At 45.8% G+C, this 19,445-nt stretch overlaps 6 protein-coding genes across 8 annotated transcripts; 2 read left to right on the top strand and 4 right to left on the bottom strand.

Annotated features, from left to right (window-relative positions):
- Positions 1-58: 58 nt before the first annotated feature.
- Positions 59-1,460, top strand: Su(var)205 (Suppressor of variegation 205). Of its 2 annotated transcripts, none has more exons than XM_030382729.2 (5): positions 59-216; positions 390-541; positions 609-725; positions 793-967; positions 1,062-1,460. In XM_030382729.2, the coding sequence occupies exons 2-5, from the start codon at positions 425-427 to the stop codon at positions 1,331-1,333; spliced, it is 681 nt and encodes a 226-aa protein (XP_030238589.1). In that variant the 5' UTR covers positions 59-216; positions 390-424; the 3' UTR covers positions 1,334-1,460. The 2 variants fall into 2 exon arrangements, with proteins under 2 accessions (XP_030238589.1, XP_017954237.1); XM_018098748.2 differs by having other exon boundaries at positions 61-216; positions 793-958.
- LOC108649704 (E3 ubiquitin-protein ligase TRIM45) lies at positions 1,348-5,475 on the bottom strand. The gene is made up of 6 exons (XM_018098726.3): positions 3,978-5,475; positions 3,667-3,915; positions 3,115-3,342; positions 2,720-3,053; positions 2,406-2,554; positions 1,348-2,142 (listed from the first exon to the last, which is right to left on the bottom strand). The coding sequence occupies exons 1-6, from the start codon at positions 5,085-5,087 to the stop codon at positions 1,525-1,527; spliced, it is 2,688 nt and encodes an 895-aa protein (XP_017954215.1). The 5' UTR covers positions 5,088-5,475; the 3' UTR covers positions 1,348-1,524.
- Positions 5,476-6,020: 545 nt separating this feature from the next.
- On the top strand, positions 6,021-11,351 carry SLC5A11 (Sodium/solute co-transporter-like 5A11). Its single transcript, XM_018098728.3, has 7 exons — positions 6,021-6,627; positions 7,627-7,721; positions 7,807-7,962; positions 8,040-8,199; positions 9,496-9,561; positions 9,622-9,673; positions 9,741-11,351. Exons 1-7 carry the CDS (start codon positions 6,619-6,621, stop codon positions 10,979-10,981), a joined length of 1,779 nt encoding a protein of 592 aa, XP_017954217.1. The 5' UTR covers positions 6,021-6,618; the 3' UTR covers positions 10,982-11,351.
- A 66-nt stretch (positions 11,352-11,417) lies between these two features.
- PGAP5 (Per1-like protein PGAP5) lies at positions 11,418-12,879 on the bottom strand. Its single transcript, XM_018098750.3, has 3 exons — positions 12,308-12,879; positions 11,740-12,244; positions 11,418-11,682 (listed from the first exon to the last, which is right to left on the bottom strand). The coding sequence occupies exons 1-3, from the start codon at positions 12,724-12,726 to the stop codon at positions 11,500-11,502; spliced, it is 1,107 nt and encodes a 368-aa protein (XP_017954239.1). The 5' UTR covers positions 12,727-12,879; the 3' UTR covers positions 11,418-11,499.
- A 228-nt stretch (positions 12,880-13,107) lies between these two features.
- On the bottom strand, positions 13,108-14,867 carry LOC108649711 (chitinase domain-containing protein 1). The gene is made up of 5 exons (XM_030382668.2): positions 14,398-14,867; positions 14,146-14,341; positions 13,870-14,073; positions 13,406-13,805; positions 13,108-13,350 (listed from the first exon to the last, which is right to left on the bottom strand). The coding sequence occupies exons 1-5, from the start codon at positions 14,656-14,658 to the stop codon at positions 13,209-13,211; spliced, it is 1,203 nt and encodes a 400-aa protein (XP_030238528.1). The 5' UTR covers positions 14,659-14,867; the 3' UTR covers positions 13,108-13,208.
- Positions 14,868-15,029: 162 nt separating this feature from the next.
- On the bottom strand, positions 15,030-19,385 carry Atxn7 (Ataxin 7). 2 transcript variants are annotated; one of them, XM_089257879.1, is made up of 3 exons: positions 19,044-19,385; positions 17,545-18,810; positions 15,030-17,481 (listed from the first exon to the last, which is right to left on the bottom strand). In XM_089257879.1, the coding sequence occupies exons 2-3, from the start codon at positions 18,682-18,684 to the stop codon at positions 15,409-15,411; spliced, it is 3,213 nt and encodes a 1,070-aa protein (XP_089114005.1). In that variant the 5' UTR covers positions 18,685-18,810; positions 19,044-19,385; the 3' UTR covers positions 15,030-15,408. The 2 variants fall into 2 exon arrangements, with proteins under 2 accessions (XP_089114005.1, XP_089114004.1); XM_089257878.1 differs by having other exon boundaries at positions 19,154-19,382.
- Positions 19,386-19,445: the final 60 nt, after the last annotated feature.

The following is a 19,445-nucleotide window of genomic DNA, read 5'->3' as shown; positions in this document are numbered from 1 at the left end:
CCCTATAACATTTTGCCATTCACATGTGAGCATTCACGCAAAAGTCGACTAGACGCCGAATCTACCGTATTCTATTTCTAACTGAGCGGCGGCATAATTTGTCGAGACGCGCATTTTTCTACGTATTTTGAGTTATTTAGTATGTCGCTGTAATAATATTAAGAAAGAAGTGTAAAACTATTTGGTAAAAGTTAAATTAAAATTAAAAGTTTCTTGGTAAGCGTGCGCGTGGTCTATTTCGATTTTCTGCACATTTTGGCACATTGTTATTTTTCGGCCGTACATACATATATATATATATATATATATATATATATACATACATACATACAATTGTAACTACACATATGCATATGTACATGCGCGCTTCTATATTTTCCATGGTACAGCTTTAGAGTAAAAATCACATACATACACATATAAAATGGGCAAGAAGGCTGATAATCCTGAGAGCAACAATCCATCTTCTGGCGCTGAAGAGGAGGAGGAGGAGGAATATGCAGTGGAAAAAATTTTAGATCGTCGTGTGCGCAAGGGAAAGGTTTGTATAACGTTGCAATGGAAAGAGAATTGTGAAATAATTTACTCGCTGTAATACACATTCATAGGTGGAATACTATCTTAAGTGGAAGGGTTATCCAGAGACTGAAAACACTTGGGAGCCGGAAGGAAACCTGGACTGCCAGGATCTGATACAACAATATGAGCTGAGTCGCAAAGATGAGGTAAGTAGTGTGTGAAAAATAAGTGGTGCTGTTTTCGCAAGTTGATTATATGATGCGTGTTTGGCAGGCCAATGCAGCATCTACAAATTCGACCAGCTCAAAAAAAGATCGACCAGGCAGCAGTGCCAAGGTCAAAGAGACGGGACGCACCAGTACAACAACTACCAACAACAGCAGTACTGGCGGCGGCGCTGCTGGTAGCGCCGGTGGCAAGCGAAAGTCCGAGGAACCAGGTAGGCAGTGTTGTGTACAGATAATACAATATATGTATATGCACAAATTATTCAATATGTATGTATATATTATAATTGACTAATATCAATTACTATGTTTTAGCTGCACCCGCGAGTAATAAAGCAAAGCGCGTCGATTCAGATGATGGTGGTGATCTGGTACCCGCCGGTGGCACTGGCTTCGATCGTGGCCTGGAAGCTGAAAAAATATTGGGCGCCTCCGATAATAATGGTCGGCTAACATTCCTTATCCAATTCAAGGGCGTCGACCAGGCGGAGATGGTGCCATCGACGGTGGCCAACGTCAAGATACCCCAAATGGTAATTCGCTTCTACGAGGAGAGGCTCTCTTGGTATTCGGACAACGAAGACTAAGTGTCGCACCAGGATTTTATTATTCACGAATATATTTTCTCAGCATAATATACTTAAAAATTATGTATTTTTATCATCCAAATCCAACAAATAAACATGAACTACAACATTTTGAGTAAACGGAAAATCAATGAAGCCGCTATTCTTTGTGGTGGAATTGAGGATTCACAGGATTGCAGAAACTGGGCACTCTAGGAATTGAGCAGCTTGTTGGCCACGCTGCACTCGGAGTTCTCCAGGACATTGCCACAGCATGACCAATGTCGGCGTCCTGGATGCCCTGCATGGCCATGGCCGCAGCCGCTGTAGCCGGGCATGCGTCCCTCGCAGGAGCATTTGACACTCTTGTTGCCCTTGCTGGAACAGAAGGCGCAACAGTGGTAGATTCCAGTATGCGGACGTACCTGACGCGAGTGAAAGGTGTAGGGACTGCCCTTGATGGGCCGATCATTGATGGAGACCATCAGAATTAGGGTGCCCTGCGTGTCGGGCGTGAAGGAGATGCTGTAGGTGCCATCGCGATGATCGGACACCTCGACGGGCAGGTACTTCACATTCGCATCCTTGTACTTAATCATGCAATTGATCTCCAATCCGCCATGACACAGCGCCACGCCATCTGCATCGCGCGTGAGCAATTGCAGATCTACCCTCCGATGCAGACGCAGCTGTGAAAAGCCCTCCCATTGCAGGGTGCACAGCGACGGTTCGACCGTTTGCATTGTTATAATGCCGTATAGAGGTATATCGTGCTGTTCCTTAGTGCCCGGCGCGCGGATTTTGGATAGAAAGTGCAGCGAATCGGAGATCTGTAAGGGATTGCCATTAGATACAGATAGTTGAAAATAACTAGGGATGCTATAAGGAGGTCCGACGGGACTGTACCGGCGAGACTGTACCGAGCACATGCTAGAGGTACGCGTAGGTACAGTTGCTACAAATCAAAAAATATATGCCTTGCTAGCAGCTCTTTAGGGTAGCTACCCTTGTTTGCTTTTAGAGTTGGTTTAGTTACTAGACCTACTCTATTTATTTATTTAACTATATTGGGTCTATCCTATGACATACACACCTTGGGATCGACGGGCGGCTTGAACTGTTGACAGTACTCGAAGCGTTTCAATAGAATGCGTGCAAAACTTAGTATCTCAACATCGGCCCCAATTTCCGAGAGTTCCTGGCCAAATCGTATCGCTTCCATGGCCTGTTGCGTGCGTTTCTCTAGAAGATCAGTATGAGATTAGGTGCAGATGTTAAGGGAATTTCAGATTTCTTAGCCATTTTCTGTGGTGTTCTTGTAAGACAGCTAGCCCACCTTAGGCTACTCTCTAATCAGGACTTTCTTCCCTTGCATTTGCCCCTACTCTGACCCCATTGGCTTCTCACCTAATTCAAGCTGCTGGTTGATGATCAGCTCCACCTTGGACTCCCTGGCTCGATTGACTTGCTGCAGCAGCGTGTTGCGATGTGCCTGCAGTGCCTCAAAGTAGCGATTCATATAGCTCTCCACCTGGGCCTGAATGTCATCGCATCTCGCATTGATGCTGCGCGTGATCTCGCGCAGTCGCTCGATCGAGTGCTCCGCATATTGGCAGAGCGGACGCGTCTGCTCCGTGGCATCACTTAGCTTCTTGGCCATCTGCAGTTGACTCATGGCCTTGGCCACCGTCTCGTGGCGATGGTTGCGATGCTGCAGCACCAAGCAATCCGGACAAGCGAGCTGAAACGATTCACGCAGATCTTACAAAGTGCCTCGACTGTCATTGACCACAGGGACTCACCTGCTGGCAGGGTATGCAGAAGGACTTCAGCTCGAACCCATGCAGTCCACACTTGAGCAGCACCTGGCGACTATCGCCCAATCCAAATTGTTGCTGCTTCTGCTTGCGTGCCCGTCGCAGCTCCAGTATGTTCCGCATGTGATGATTCGAGGTGCTGCGCTGACGCTCGTGGGCTTCCTTGCACAGCGAGCAGAGATTGAGAGTGCAGCTGATGCAGTGGTATGTGGCCTTTACAAGGATAGACGAAAAGGGAAAATTTATTGAGCTACCACATGGCCACCAAATGGCATTACAATCTGTCTAACTACCATTACTATGCCTGGCAGGGATATCAGGGAAGTCCATCTATAATGACTATGATTCTGCTATGTCGACTACCTGAGGGAAAGACAAAGCGAGAGAGAGAGATAGAGGTAGAGCCCGATATTTCACTTTCCTCTTGCGAACTAATCTCTATTTCTCTGTCGCTCACTCTCATTCTGTCTACCTCTCTCTCTCTCTCTCTCTTACACCCTCTGCTACCGCGATTCTAGGAGTTTTTCACATTCTTACATTAATTTCCTCACTGCAAAGAGAACACCAGACTTTCGAGATGACATCCTCGCCCGCCTGCAGACGCAGTGCCTCAATGCGTCGCACTAGCAGAAAGTTCTGTGGCAGCTGTCGCACTCCACCCAGGGCTGGCAGCTCCGTGACGAACTGGCAGCTGTGGCAGCGTATGCTACGCACAGGTTCTGGATCGCTGGCGAAGCTGTTGTTCAAGCGCATGCTGGAGGAACAGGCGGAAGTCGAGCGTTTGCCCTGGAATGGGAGCAATAGTTAACTGAAGTCTGTAGAGAGCATCCTAATCCGATTCTAGCTACCCTCAGTGCCAATCGATCCAAGGACTTCTTGCTGCCCCGCTGCCTCGCTGGTGCGATGGTGGCCAGTTCGTTGGCCGTGTCCGGCGTGGAGGGGAGTAGACTATAGCTGGAGTGCTCTTCCCAGAGTGCCTCCTCTCGAAGATTCGCATTGACCAAGCACTGCAGGCAGAAGGAATGCAGGCAGTGCAGGGTACGCGGATCCGTGAAGACGTCCATGCAGATGGCGCATTTCAGATCCTCGGGATAAATGATATTCACGTAATTGGTTGCTTGACCTGGCAGATTCAAGCTGGAGGAGGGTGAGATCTGGGGCGTGCCAGCTGGAGAGGGCGTATAGCTGCGCGAGATTTGGGAGGCGGTCTCATAGTAATCACTGGCAGCAGCTGATGGAAGCAGCAGGCTGTTGACCTCTAGATCGGGTGTGGGTGGGGAGACGCGCAGCTCTGGCGAGGATTTGAGGTTCAGCAGACGCCTGGGCTGGGGCGGAATTATAGAAGATCGAAGCTTAGAAGGCGGCGGTGGTAAGGGAGGAGGTGGCGGAGGAGGCGGGGTTGGTGCCACAGTTACATCACTTGCGCTGCTGGTGCTTGGCACAGATGCCGCCGACGCCTCACTCAACACGTTGTCCAGCAGGGATTCAGGTGAAGTGGAACTCGTTAGGCTGCTGGTGCTCGGATCACTGTGGCTATCGGTGACCAGCAGCTCCGTGCGTGAGCGTCGGATGCACTTGCGCGAATCGTAGGCGGGCAGGCGTGGCACCACTGCCTGGCTAGTAGCAGCTGCTCCAGCTAGTTGAGCAGGTGCGATGCTGAAGCTGAGCAGCTGTGGCGCCGACTTGCGACGCAGTGCATCCAGCTCCAGCAGCATCAGCTGCTGCTCCACCTGCTGCGCCTGTTGCACCTGCTCTGGCTGCTTCTCCTGTACACCAGCTCCTTGTAGCTTTATTTTGCTCGCACTCAGCTTCAGCTGCATTTTGTCCATTTGAGCAAAAGTGGGAGCTGCTGCGGCTGTGGTATTTGGAGCTGCAGCTGGCAGCTGCATTCGCTCATAGTCGGCGAGATTGCTCTTGGAGTGCCGCTTGAATGTGAGTTTGCTGTTGCTCTTGCTCATGACTTCGCTAGCTGCTTATGCAACTGATGGAATCTGGCAGTAAAAAACACAATACGATATCGAGAAAATAACTGTGAGTGAATTCAGTTGACAGCTGCGCGTTCCAACTGCCTATGGCTTGGCTCGAAGCTGCACGGCCAAAGCGTCGTATGCTTAATCTAATTACTCATTTGTCTGCTGCTCAAATGGAAATGGAAATACGAATGCGACTGCTACTGCGACTGCGATTGCAAACGGGCTACAACTGTCAAACGTCTAGCATTGCGGCCAGTTGCGTTTTACACTCGTTCCGCTGTGGAATGGCTCTGCCAGGTGGCATTGGAACACTACCAACCAAATGGGTAATACTCAAAGCGACCACAGGTGACAAGTGCAAAAAGTCCATCAATCGCTCGTCTGTTCATATCTCTCTATTGAAACGCATAGCTGCAATAACGAGGTATCTACATGCATAGAACAATAATGGCGTTACTAATGCAAGAATATCCGTTAGGGAACTGTGAACTTGTAGTGAATTTTCAGCTATTTATTCATTCACTTCTAATATTTAATAGTAATAAGTACCGAAAGTTAACTTCATTGTTATCAGCTTAATGCACTTCTGTCGGCAAACAAATTCACTTTCCTTGCATATACACGCGCAAACACAAAAACTCTTATCCATATACATTGTATGACATGTTAAAGTCCACTCTCCAATCTCTTTTAGAATGCACCGTTATCAAAGTGCATCTGTTCTTTAATGACGATCAATCGCACACGCTCTTGCTCTCTCACTCTCGCTCTTACAAATTCTCTTGCTGGCAAAGCTTTTATGTCAACTTGTAACACTGATGTGCTTAGCCAACGTTCATACGCACACACATACACACATGCCCATGTACTCATACCATTCACTCTCAAGTGGGCAGGGAGAGAGTGAGCTTTTGTGCGCTGTGCGCCCTCAAACCAAACACAAACGCTCGGCACTCGGTCTCAGTGCAATTCGGGACTGGGCGACGTGCGTACGCTGTTAACGGTTGTCTTTGGTTATTGTTGCTTCGTTTTATTTTTTTGGCGCACTCAGCTCGGCTCGTGGAATCGAATTTGGTATCGGCATCGCTGCGGGTGACGCGTGTCGTGTCTCGATTTTTAGCTTTTGAAAGAATTGCCCAAATAGCTGCACAGAACACAACTTTCTAATTGTCGTTTCGTTTTCGATAAAGTACAAAAACTGATATCACTTTGATTTTAAATCTATGAAGTGCCAAATTACATGGAATATTACATGCATGAAAAATAAAACCCATTTCATTGCACTGCGTTGAACTTTTCTATATTGCATTCTCACAGTCGCTGTCTCACTTCTCACTCTCTCTGCCGCTCTTTTCCCCTTCGTTGTGTGTGGATTCTTCGTCAGCGACGCACTGTTTTCGTAGTTGTTGTTGTTAGCGGCATTTCGTGTAAACTCTTGTTGTTGTTGGTGTTTTTTGTTGTGTTCATTTGTTTTGCTTTCGATTTTCAACCGGTAAAGAATAAAGGGAATATCAACATGGAAACGGTAAGTGAACGACATAAGACCGGTTAGCGCGTTAGCTTAAAGGTCATTCCCCAATTTTTGTGAAATATACATATGTATATATTTACATATTTATATCTATATACACAAGTACATACATATATATCAGTCTGAACTGCGTCCGTTTCAAAGTTCAAAATTGTGATAAAGTTTTTTTGACGTTCGTTGCGTAAAAGTTTAAAGTCTCCCCCCGTAGAGACCGCTTGTCATACTGGCCCATTGAGAAGGCTTTTGTATTTACTAAAAAAAAAAGTCTACAAGATAAGTTTTAGCAGTTTAGCCAGCGTATTAACGAGCTTTGCCCTATTTAGCGTTAGTATAGTTGTGTTAATGCAAAACAGATTTATTATGCGAGCTGTTTCTTAATAGCTTGATGTATATTCTTGCAAATTATAATGCGTATACATAAATGACAAATTAATTAGCAATTACTAAACAGAATCGGAAAACAGTTTTGCAGTGAATAATTTATAGCATTAAATAAGATTTTAATTATATATAATCAATAAGTTTATTCGGGACCACAACAATCGAAAGAAACATTTAAGAAATTGTCTAAAATGATTTAAAATTTTGTGAAACAAGTTTTTTTAAGCTTCATTAAAATTTGTTGAAATTGTCTAAAATGATATTCATTCCATTAAATATATATATGTATGTATGTTTAAAATTCTTAAAAATTAATAATAGCTATATATTTTATAAGGTTGTATTCGACTTATTAACTAAAGCCAAGACTGTCTGGTTTTTATCAAATTTTTAAAAGTTTTTTTTTGTAAACAATTTATGTGAGCTATGTATAATAAAAGGTTTAGCTAAATAAACCCACGAAAAAATTCGAAACATTGTTAGTCTGGCAAAAATATGTTGATTTATTTCGATTGCCTGTCACATTTAGAGATAAAACGCAACATTATCTAACGGATGCGCTAAAAAAAAGAAAGTAAATAAATAAATAATAATAAATATTTTTTTTTACAGGCGGAAAACTACAGATTCGGTGAAATTGACTATATAGTATTTCTGGGCATGATTGTGCTGTCCACTGGAACGGGCATTTATTTCGGATGTTACAAGTAAGATTTATTGAATATAATCATTTTCCATTTAGTGAAATCAGTATAGTATTACTTGATTCTATTCGACTCCATTTTCATTTAGAAAATCTAAGAAAACTATTGAGGAAGTGGAGCCTAGTTTGCCCGTCAGCGTTGATAAGCCGCGTAGACAGGACTTTGGCTCGGCTAAGATGAGCGAGTATTTGCTCGGATCGCGGCAATTGAAAGTTTTTCCTGTTGCCATGAGTCTGATAGCCAGGTAACTGAGATATATGCATAGATATATGTATATACTTATATATAACACTATCTATCATTTATCTCTCTTATCTGCAGCTATGTATCGGGCGTCACAATACTGGGCACCACGTCGGAGATATATAATTATGGCACACAATACTGGTTTATAGCCATAGCCATTCTGTTACAAGGCGTAGCTGTCGCCTACATATATATACCAGTTTTTACGGTACTGCAAGTCGGCTCGTCCTATGAGGTATGTGCACACATATGTATATACATCTACATATATCTATATCTTTTTCCAAATCATAAACTTTTAGACAGTGTATAAACTAAGCTGTTAAGTCGAATCACAGTCACAAACGATAAGACTCTTGTTATAGGACTTAATTAGTGATACTACGAACACAGCCTATTGATTGGGCATACTTGTTGTCACTATAAATATTTACAATATCCATTTTCTCATAGCAGGCGATAGATGAAGTAGTATAAAATATAAGCATAGCTATAAATAGAACTGGAAGATAAAGTAAAAGTAGAACAATAAACATAAGTATAAATATGAGTCCAAGTGTTCGTAGTTTATCATACAAATCTTATCAAATATTAATGTTTAAATATTTGATTACTTAGTATTAAATTGATTAGTTATGTTTTTGGTATTTATTTATTTCTTTTATATTTATGTAAAGCAAATCTATTTTTAGTGAAGCAAGAAAATTAAAGTTATTTGCTTTAATTTTGCATCCCACTTTTAATGCTCATTAATGGGGCAAACAGGGTATATTGGCTATGTGATGGCTTTGCTATTAGTGACTCGTATAAAATTGAAGTTATCAAAGAAACTGTGTCCTTAGAGTTCTTAATTTGCACAGTGAAAATTCTACAGACTCCCTCTGAGACTGTTTTTATACCGTAAACGGGTATTATGTGGTCGGTGCACTGTAACATTCCTTACTGGTTTTCATTTGATTTGTCATTGTGCATTGAAACCTTATGTTTGGCCAATTTGTAACCCAAGTCGAGAAATTGTCGGACACATTTTAATTAAGGCAAAGACTTGAGCAAATGTTGTTCCGAAATGGACTTTGCACGCTCCACTTGGAATTATTATTTGTATTTTATTTTTTGCTCATAGATGAGAGATTCTCTCTCTCTTCCCCTGTCTCTGTCCCGCATACACTCTATTATATATTATAGCTGCTGTTCGAGTCGATGTGTATTGGGTTAGGATAATTACTTCCCGGTTTTTGTATGGGGCAACTGGTTCAAGGTTGCGTGTTTTATGAATTTTCATCTTATTTGACTTAAGGGTATATTGTATGCTATTATCTATTGAAGGCTTATAATTAGTTAGATTCACTAATACCAATAGGCAATAGGATAGCTACTAAATCTAATTTTAATAACAGTGATTATGCGAATTTGTCACGAACTGGAGACAGACTTTCTTCTATTATAAAAACTGAGATCTTACTATTTTACCGCAATAATTAAAATAGATTTTGTATATATACATATATGTATAAATTTCTTCCATTTATAGTACCTAGAAATGCGCTTCCATTCGGTGATACGTAGCATAGCTTCATTTATGTTCATTCTGGATGAGGTGAGTACAGCTGTACGAAGCATCCAATGCTTATGACTCATATGACTCATTCCTTCTCAGATACTCTTTCTGCCTTTCATCGTATATGTGCCCGCTATTGCATTGAATCAAGGTAGGTAATTTCTCTAGCAGCTTATCTCAAGCAAATACTTGAACACTCCCTCGATCTCTCCCCGCAGTATCCGGCATCAATTTACATGTGATATCATCGGTGATTGTGATCGTGTGCGTCTTCTATACCTTTGTGGGAGGCATCAAGGCCGTCGTCCACACGGATGCCTGGCAGACGCTGGTCATGTTCCTCTCGGTGCTCGCTGTGGCTGTCCTGGGCACGTTCTATGCCAAGGGAATGGACAAGTTGTTCGACGATGCCGCCAAGGGTGAACGCCTAATCTTCACCAATATCAATCCATCGCCCTATGTCCGGCACACCGTGTGGAGCGTGCTCATTGGCGGTTTCTCGTATTGGACCTCCTTCAATGCGGTCAACCAGACCATGGTGCAGCGCTATATGTCGCTGCCGTCGCTGAAGCAGGCGCGCGCCTCGATGGCCATATTCACCATTGGCGTGGCTGCCTTCGTCTCAGTTTGCTGCTACGTGGGTCTGCTGATCTTCGAGAAGTACCAGGACTGCGACCCGCTCACAGCAGGCCTCATCACGCACGACGATCAGCTGCTGCCGCTGTACGTGGTGCAGAGTGTGGGGCATCTCTCTGGCATGGCTGGTCTCTTCATTGCGGGCATCTTCGGTGCCGCCTTGAGCTCGCTGTCTGTGGTGCTCAACTCCACGTCGCTGGTCATATTGGAGGACATTGTGCGGGGCTGCTTCAAGATTCAGCCCAGCGAACGCGCCTCCACGATCTTGGTCAAGGGCAGCATTCTAGTGCTGGGCGTGATTGCGCTGTCCCTGGTTCTAGTGCTGGAGCACCTGAGTGGCGTCCTGAGCATCTGCACCTCCATGACGGCCATTGCGGCGGGCACCACCTTTGGCCTCTTCACCCTGGGCATGCTCGTGCCGTGGGCGAACAATGTGGGCACAGCGGTTGGTGGCATCGTAGGCGCCTTGCTGGCCGGTTGGATATCCTTTGGCACCCAGTTCACCATTGCAGCGGGCCAGCTCAACTCGCAGAAGCTCAACGTGTCCGTGGCACACTGTACGACGAATGTAACGCTGCCGGACTACAACTGGGTGGATGAGGAGGATGTGTTTCCACTCTATCGTCTGTCGTATCACTGGATCAACCCAATCGGCGTGGCCACAGTCATTGTGGTCGGCTCCATTGTGTCGCTGCTGACGAAGCCCACGGACGTGAAGACGCTCGACGCGGACCTCATATCGCCCGTGCTCCATCGATTCCTGCCCAAGGAGTGCTTCGTCAGCCGGCAGCGGCAACAGACGAATCTGCTGAACCGCACATGAATACAAAGCAGAACCAGGTGCCTAAGCCAACTTAAGTTAACTTCAAGACAAATTCCTGAACCAACGGGAGTCGCAGCTCCTACTACATTCTATAAGTTAGTTTAACTTGAGCCTAATTTTAGTTTAGTAAGTAGTACAAATCTGCAGAGGGGCGCACACACACTAATATATATACATATATACACACACACACACCCATTCACACACAGGTACAGGAATTTATGAATCTGTAGCTTTATTGAAAACCGATTTTCTTCTAGTTTATGTGGAATTCCAGTTAAATTGTATTTTCTTTTGGCATTTTTGTTTGTTTGTTGTTCAAGCATTATGTCTGTGATAAAAAGATTAATAACTAACTAAATAAATATATTATATACGTAGGTATATAGCAAGTTTGCCATTGCCAGTGATATGAGACTCGGCGATTGAGCGCGTATTCTACAATTTAAACAACAATTTAATTTAAGCCTCTAAACTTTGGCCAAGAATCACAAAATCATGAATATTTCATACTCCAGTTAATGTTGCTTCAAATGGGCTGTCTCCGATGCCGTTAGCCTCCGGCTGCACCAATACTTTTTTAACTGGCAGGCGACGAGCACCAGGCATGCAATGCCCGCACTTAAGTAGCTATTGATTACGAATTGCTGCGGCAACATTTTGCATCTGCTTACCGCATAGTCATCGGGCGTAATGGTGGCCTGAAAGCGAGCAGGTTTGGCATTGATCTTGGGGGTGCTAGAACTGCAAGGGCTTACCAGCATAAAACTGGGATTCACATTGTTGCGCCAGCTAAAGGAGGACACCGTATACTCGTCAATGCCCAATCGGTTGATGTTGTGGCAATAGTAGTGCGAATGCCCGGCAAAGGCGAGCCTCGGCTTCAGCAGATCGCCTATCATGTCGGTCGCCTCTTTGGAGAGGACATGATACCGCTCTCTGAAGGCTTCTATGTGTGGTGCGTCGTGCTCCCGACACACCTTGTCCGATATCCGATACGTGGGAAAATGCTGCATTATTATCGGCTGGCTATAAGGATGACGACGCGTGCGTGCACACTCCGCCACATGCGGATGCTGCATGCAGAACAGAGTATTCGATATAGTCTTCAGGGCTTGCTCTGCTTCATTGCAAAACATGCAGTCATCGGCCTCCATGGCCATGGAATTGATCATAACAAAGTGTATTTGCTTAATGGTGTACAAATGCACCATGGAGTAGTTTAAATAGTGTTCGAAGCGCGACGTAAAGAAGGGATGCATCCTGCCGAGGTGAAGATGGAAGGTTAAAAGTCGATTGTGTTGATTTGCACTCCATATAACTTACCTGTGGTGGAAGCCCACGTCGTGGTTGCCCACCACGCTAATTAACGGTATGCCAGCAGGTAGATTAAACATCTGTAGATAGCGCACTACGTAGCTATCAAAGTGCTTATCGTTGACCATGTCGCCCTCGTCGAATAGGTCGCCCAGCACAAAGACAACGTCCGGTTGTAGTAGCCTGGAGGCTGCTTGGAAAGAGCGTTTCATATGCCACTCCCTATACAGCTTGTCCATCCAATGGCCTCGATGAGGGCCAAGCAAATGGGGATCGGCTATGACCATTGTTCGCAGCGGATCATCTACATACTTCTTGCGGCGTATTTCGGGCCATTTGCAGTTTTGTAGCACGACAAAGTCGGCCACGTATTCGCAGAAGATTATCGCGCACAATACAATTACAAAACATGCGTAAATCCAACGCATACTTCTACCAAACACAATTTATTGATACCCGGCGATGTAAACAAACGCAAAAATGAAATGCAAGTAAAACCGCAGGGATGGCGAAAATAACGTAATCATTAACCAGGGGTGCAAGCCATTCAGGCGGCAACTTTATAAAATAATGTTAATTTTGAAAATTGTCCATATTTTTGATATTTTATTTAAGTTATTTATTCAAAGCCTCTGATTTTTTACTCTGCATCCTTAATAATTTTAGAACGTTTCAACACTTTACTCTTTACATAAATTCCTCTAGGGATTACATGAACTAGGGCTGTAGGCCATTTGGTTAAATTAAATCGATAAATCGATAATTGCTTTGGCTGGCGCATAACTGCAATTGAAATGGAAAATCACATATAATAATATAATTCAACTTATATTGTGCACTGTTGTCATATGTTCTATTAGATTAAGCGAAATCGACCACAGACATACACTACATTGGAATGCGTTGCCCTTTAAAAGAGATCGTAAAAGTAGTTCAATCCTTGACCCAGCTCCCAAATGGAGATGCCAACGCCCAGCTGCTGAGCCAGCTGGATGCGTTCATAGATCGAATAAAGCGTCGGATAAAACACAATGTGACGACCCGTTTCGGTTCTAAAAAATTAGTCGGATTAGATTTAATCAGCAAGCGAAATAGATGCCCACTCACCTAATTTCAAAAAAGTTCTCCATATCGCGCTCATCATGGGTTAGATGCTTCTTTACGTGCCTGAGCAGGTCAAGGTACGCACCGTATGTAATGGGGCCTCCGCCATCGGGCGTATAATCATTGCCGTACATGTTCAAGCCCAGTAATATTTTAGCTCGCTTCGCTTCCATATCTTGGCAGCCATCAGGCACGATGTGCTCCACAGCCGAGCGTACCCAATAGAGAGGAGCATTCGCGCCAGGACGCTGCACCGTGGAGTAATCATATGTCATCAGAGAGAAGGCGTATATGTGTTTGTACAGCTTATCCATATGCTTCTCATTAAACAAATTGGGCATGTCCTTGCGTTGCGGCGGAATCACTAGTATCAGTCGAATTTTTTGCTTCTGCAGCTCCTTGGCTGTAAGATTAGAGAATTACATATGAATATGGAATATTATTCAATTGTATGTAATAGTATGCACCCATTTGCAGCACCAAGGTGTAAAGTATCTTGTCATCTATGCGCCCTGCCAGCTGCGACCACACCTCCAGGACCAAGCCATCGAATCCATGCTGCTTGCACACTCGGATCAGCATTTCGTTTAACTCTGTTCGCTCCTTCGCATCGCTCAGCAACAGCTTTATGTCTCGATCCGTAAAGTGATCAAAGATGATGCGAGGGAAGACTAGAGAGAATATTCAAAAACCTGGACAAATTAGTAATTCTTCATGACAGCACGAATTATCGTCAGTTTTACATTTTACTGTGCGCAGATGCTGTTGTTGCTGCACTTTGCCCTTGCGCCTTACATCATTTATCCATCCAGCATCAATATCGTGGTCGCCAGCTATTGCATATTCATCTCCACGTTTCACGATTTGTAGCCAGACTGGTGAGATGATATCAAATTTCTTGGCGAAGATCTTGGCTATATCATAACCATGCGAGTTCCACTGCAGGAAAATGACTTAGTTAAGGTATTTTCTAGCTGAGGGTGTCAAATACTTGCCGGCGTCACGTAGCCTAGAACAGTGCCATTGAAGCGACGCAGCGCCGTGTCCTTGTAGTATCCTTCATGATGGATTAGTATGTCCTTTGCCAGCGGCTCAGGTGACACCAAATTCAGGGTAAACACATCGTGGTCCTGTGGACCACGTAGGAATTTCGATTCCCGTTTGTTCTTGATTTTGTTGTCGGGCGTCAAGGTGCAGAGCACGTATTGGCTACCTAAGAGAATGCACCAAATAATCTGTGCATTGATAGATCTCATTTTCTTGTATCAATGCTGCTAAGGAGCACCTGGATGTACACAGAAATCAATTAGGAATAATAGGATGGACTAGCATGAGCGTACACTGCAGCCAATAGATGTATTTTGCTTATATTTTACAATTTTATCAGCAGCGTCGTTAATCAATTACATTTTATTACATTAGAAACAAACACGTACCCAGCACAACCAAAACACCGGCACATACGAAGCCCTGTTCGATAGCGATAGTCATTTGCTATCGATAACACAAGCAAATGTGATATTTGCACTGTATTTCATTTGAGCCGTTATCGTTGACTGCAATTCCATGCAAAAGAAACAAGTGGTTCGAATTTAAGCAAACCAGCTAACGTATAAAAAGGCGCGCATTTTAAACGTATGCATGCAGTTGTATACATATTATGTATATATTTATATATAATTATATTTAAAAGTTTACATTGTATAAATTAGAGGGGGGATTATCAACATAATGCTGCCTAGCTTAACATCCAAAATTAAAATAAACTTATTGAATACACTAACAAAAGAAACTACGTACAATCAATTAGCCAAAAACTAATTATCACTTTAAAAAATGAAAAAATTGATTTAAAAAATAATTAAAATTATTAACATAGCTCTAGGGGTATGTATGTGTATATGTGTGTTTGTGGTTGTGTGTGTGTGGGTGTGTATACAATTATCATAATTGTTAATCATAATCATTTAGCATATTTTGTATAATGTATAAGTATTTGTATATATTCAGACAAATACACGCATTAGATCGCTGCCCGCCGAATTGCTGCCCGGCGTCGAGCTGTTGCTCTTCCACGGATTGTTGCTGCTGCCGCCATTGCCGCTCACAGGTGCTGCAGTTGCTGTTGCAGTCAGTTGAATGTTGCTGCTGTCGGACAAGGTGCGCAACAGCTGCTTCTTTAGCAACTGCTGCTGCGGACTGCCAATGGCATTGTTGTTGCTGTGGCTGCTGTTGTTGCTCTGGCCGTGCAGCTGCAGCGGTAAATGCATAGGTCGCTGGCGCTTAAACGGGCGAATGCTGCTGATGCCACTGCCGCCGATCGGCAAGTGTCGATGCTGTCGCGTTGTGAGCAACTTGCGCCGTTTCTCATAGAAACTGTGCATGCGCTTGTTCTCCTCCTGCTGCTGTTGCAACTGTTGTTCGCTAGCTTCGCTAAAATCCGTCTTCTCTTTCTCCTTTTCCTTCTCCGGCTTCAGTTTGCCCGCCAGCAACTCTTGCAGGCGCTTCGCTGTTATGTTGCCAGCGCTGTTGCTGTTGCTCAGTTTAGTGAACAACGCCCGCTTGTTGCATCGCAATCGCTCCTGCGCTATGACGCTGCATCTCTGGGCATAGATAGTCTTACCCTGACCGGCAGCAACGCGTGGCAGCAACAGCTGCTGCGGCGAGCCATTGCTGCTGCCGTTGCAATTGATAGTAGGCGGCGGGGGCGGGGCACGCGCCAAGGTACCCACGACACCGCTGCTGCCATTGAGCGAGAGCAAACTATTGTTGGCCTTGCGAGTAGTTAGGAGATTCTTGCGCAACGTGGCGCCCATGCCATTGGGCAGCTTCACCAAGCCGAAGGTGTTCATGGCCAGGGGGCGGGGCGGCCCCGAGTATAGTGTCATATTAAAGTACGTTGAATCATCGTGGTATTTGGCATTGGCCAGTTGGCGATGTGGCTGGGCGTGCAGCACGCCCTCAAAGTGGTTGAAGCCATTGCTGTTGCCACCCGTTGGTTGTAGTGGTTGTAGTGGTTGTTGTTGTTGTTGTTGTTGTTGTGGCTGGTTGTTCTCCAGCTTGACAGTCTTTGTGTGGTTGTTGGCATCCCCGCTAACAGTCTCCAATTTACTAAAATCAAATTCGCCCAGCTCATCGTGCATCATCTGGTTGCCGCTGCTGCCGCCGACATTGACGCCCTCCTGCAGCACGTTCACATTCACATTCACGTCGACATTGTCGTAGCCCGCCTGGGTGAGAAACTCGGCTATGACCTGCTGCTGGCTCTGCTGATCCAGGACAGACACCTGGTTATTGTCGGTAATCTCATAGATAATACTGGGCAGCATCAGTTGCTCGTCGCCGGCCACCTGCGCCGACTCATCCACATCGTCCGTCAGCGAGGGCACATTGTAGACATTAAATTGCGCTGTTGCCTCTGCTTGCAGCTCCTCCTGCTTCAGCTGCTGCTGTTGCTGCTGCTGCTGCTGCTGGTCTGCCTGCTCAAGCATTTGCTGTTGCTGATAGATCAGCTGCTGCAGCTGCATTGCATCCATGGCAGATAGCTGCGTCTGCTGGGGCTCCTCAGCATACACTTGTTGCCCATGCTGCTGCTGCTGCTGCTGGTAGAGTGCTGCAGCATATTCCGCTGCATCGGCTTGAATTGTGCCGTCGTCAAAGCGCAAACGTTTCGTAGTCGGCTCCAGCTGATCCGCTGACAACTGTTGCTGCTGTTGCTGTTGCTGCTGCTGTTGGGATGTGTCCAGAGCGCTCTCGTCGAAGGGCAGGTCCGACTCAACAGTGTTTAGGATCTCATTGATGAACTTGCTGTCGAGCATGTCCAGAGTCAGCGAAATGGAATTTTCATCGGATGCGTTATGCATTAGGGGCAGTGCATCCTCGGTGGCGGCTGAGAGGTCGACTTGATGGCGCTGCTGCAGTTGCTCCACATTCACCTGGCCAGTGATAGAGGACACTGCCTGATCCAGTTCGCTCAGCTGCTGCTGCTCCTGCTGCACGTAGATAGGCGTCAGTTGCTTCTCCTTGGCAGGTTTGCTGCGATGATGGGATGTGGCTTCGCCTGCTCCGGTCGTTTTCAGCTGCAAAGATTTGGGGCCAGTGCATTAAATGTTACATGATACTCGTATACCCATGTGCCATACCTTCTTTTTGCTTGGCTGATGCTGCTGCTGCTGCTGCTCGTCCAGCATGTTGTTGGCGGGTGAGTAGTTGATGCCGTGCTCGTTGCCATTGCCGTTGCCAGCAACTGTTGCCGGAGTCGGCGGCAGCGAGCACGAAGAATTCGATGACGAGGAGAAGACAGCTATACCTGGCTGGGCGCCGGCTGCTGCTGGCAGCTCCTCCTTGACGGCAACAACAGTTGCTGCTGCAACGGGTGCCGGTGCTGTGGCAGCGGTGGCTATGGCACTGCTCTTCTTGGAGCCACCCACCTTGGTGTGGTGCACATCCGAGTGGTGGCGATTCTTGGATGACTTGGAACGGGAGCGACCAGTGCTGCTGCTGCCGGTCTTTGAGGAACTGCTACTCTTGCTGCTGCTGCTTTTATGACGCGACGACGACGAGGACGAGGCCGAGGCCGAACTGATATTGGTGTTATTACTATTATTGATAGCTGCCAGGGAGCTGCTGGAGCCGTTCGAACAGCTGGACATGGTCGCCGACAGCGTGTCCGTGGGCGAGCCCAATAGCTCGCCATCCTGACTGCTGTCGGCGACGGAAGCAACTGTTGCTGTCGTCGCTCCGCCGGCGCTGCTGCTCAACTTGTTGGGTGCCGCATCCCAGATGCTCGGGTGCTGCAGTGCGATGTGATTGTTGAAACCGGCCTTGGTGTAGCTGCCATTGCAGGCGTTGCACACGACAATGTCACGTGTCGCCAGCTTCGGCACCATATCATAGTAGGCCATGTCGGAGGCATTCAGACGCTGCACCTGCACAACATGCGGAGCAGCAGTGCCGCCGGCAGACGAGGTCTTGCTGTTGCCGCGCAGATGTGTCTTCTCAGCTGCGCGTAGTTGCTTGATCACCTTATCCAGGTCGAAGACCTGCTGCCACTTCTGGCCCTGCATGCTGATCAAAGAAGGCGACAGCATGTTGCCCAGCTGAGCTGCAGCTGCAGCAGCGTTACCAATTGAATCCGACTTGGAGGAAGAGTTGGTCATGCCGGCTGCTGCAGCCCCAGTGGCTCCAGTTGTTGTTGTTATCGTTGTTGGTTGGGACTTGGCGTGTTTGCCGTTGCCTTGCTCCGTGTAGATTAAAGCTGCAGCCACATCACTCATGGGCATGTTTGATTGCTCTCCTTGCTGTGCCTGGCAGTGAGTGAATGATGCGAATGCAATGGTGGAAGCTGCTAACGGCCAATGTTGATGAGGAGGTTAACAGAGTTAGCTAGGCGACGCGAGTGGCATTGTCTGAGGAAACGAAATGGGAAAAATAAACAAATCTATTCGTGTTATCAACAACAATAGTCGCGCAGTGCATGCAAAACTGTGCTGCCGCTAAATGTTGCGACACATGCTGCTCGAGACGAACAGCTGAGCGCTGCTGTCACTGCAATCGCGAAGCCATCGGGTTGGCAGCTCTGGCACTACCAACACATATGCAAATTATGCCATCTTGCTCGCACACACGGACACACACTTACCCGTCCACAAAAAAAAACAAAGCCCGTTTAAAAAACAATTCACACAATAAATTCGACACTTTTCCCACAGCGTTCGTTCAGATAGTCGAAAAGCTCTGATTTGTACTTACATGTGCGTTATTGTTAACACAATTCCATTGTGTTCACTCGGCTTGCTGTTTAGCCAATTTTCATTCGCCTTGCCGTCGCCAGAGTTGTCACACTGTTTGGCCCGTCAAAATGAAAAGAAATCTGCATTTGCGTAGTGAGTCGATTGTTGCATATGTGATTTCGACAGCAATTTTCAAAAGTTAAAATATTGAATACTCTCAATGTTTTATTTCAAATGGTTTCCAAATGAAGCAGAATTAGTTACTCATAAGTGCAGTTGCGCTGCAGCAGTAGTTTAGCAAACCGATTAAT

The sequence above is a fragment of the Drosophila navojoa genome, chromosome 3 (genome assembly GCF_054131105.1).
Source record: "Drosophila navojoa isolate 15081-1374.11 chromosome 3, UAZ_NAV_1.0, whole genome shotgun sequence".
Classification (NCBI taxonomy): Eukaryota; Metazoa; Arthropoda; class Insecta; order Diptera; family Drosophilidae; genus Drosophila; species Drosophila navojoa.
The sequence above is the reverse complement of the archived record's forward strand: the minus strand, read 5'-3'. Positions and strand labels throughout refer to the sequence as shown.

What these genes read in the sequence shown, in the direction of transcription:
- Atxn7 (XM_089257879.1), bottom strand. Translation starts at nt 18,684, where the DNA reads ATGCCCATGAGTGATGTGGCTGCAGCTTTAATCTACACGGAGCAAGGC. An exon ending in ATCAGCCAAGCAAAAAGAAG is followed by an intron (nt 17,482 to 17,544) that starts GTATGGCACATG and finishes AAATCTTTGCAG; the next exon opens with CTGAAAACGACCGGAGCAGG.
- LOC108649704 (XM_018098726.3), bottom strand. Translation starts at nt 5,087, where the DNA reads ATGAGCAAGAGCAACAGCAAACTCACATTCAAGCGGCACTCCAAGAGC. An exon ending in TCTGCATACCCTGCCAGCAG is followed by an intron (nt 3,054 to 3,114) that starts GTGAGTCCCTGT and finishes GAATCGTTTCAG; the next exon opens with CTCGCTTGTCCGGATTGCTT. An exon ending in CAACCAGCAGCTTGAATTAG is followed by an intron (nt 2,555 to 2,719) that starts GTGAGAAGCCAA and finishes CTGATCTTCTAG; the next exon opens with AGAAACGCACGCAACAGGCC.
- PGAP5 (XM_018098750.3), bottom strand. Translation starts at nt 12,726, where the DNA reads ATGCGTTGGATTTACGCATGTTTTGTAATTGTATTGTGCGCGATAATC. An exon ending in GACGTGGGCTTCCACCACAG is followed by an intron (nt 12,245 to 12,307) that starts GTAAGTTATATG and finishes TCACCTCGGCAG; the next exon opens with GATGCATCCCTTCTTTACGT. An exon ending in TGAATCCCAGTTTTATGCTG is followed by an intron (nt 11,683 to 11,739) that starts GTAAGCCCTTGC and finishes GCTCGCTTTCAG; the next exon opens with GCCACCATTACGCCCGATGA.
- LOC108649711 (XM_030382668.2), bottom strand. Translation starts at nt 14,658, where the DNA reads ATGAGATCTATCAATGCACAGATTATTTGGTGCATTCTCTTAGGTAGC. An exon ending in TTCTAGGCTACGTGACGCCG is followed by an intron (nt 14,342 to 14,397) that starts GCAAGTATTTGA and finishes ATTTTCCTGCAG; the next exon opens with TGGAACTCGCATGGTTATGA. An exon ending in GAGAACTTTTTTGAAATTAG is followed by an intron (nt 13,351 to 13,405) that starts GTGAGTGGGCAT and finishes CTAATTTTTTAG; the next exon opens with AACCGAAACGGGTCGTCACA.
- SLC5A11 (XM_018098728.3), top strand. An exon ending in TTATGTTCATTCTGGATGAG is followed by an intron (nt 9,562 to 9,621) that starts GTGAGTACAGCT and finishes ATTCCTTCTCAG; the next exon opens with ATACTCTTTCTGCCTTTCAT. An exon ending in CGCTATTGCATTGAATCAAG is followed by an intron (nt 9,674 to 9,740) that starts GTAGGTAATTTC and finishes CTCTCCCCGCAG; the next exon opens with TATCCGGCATCAATTTACAT.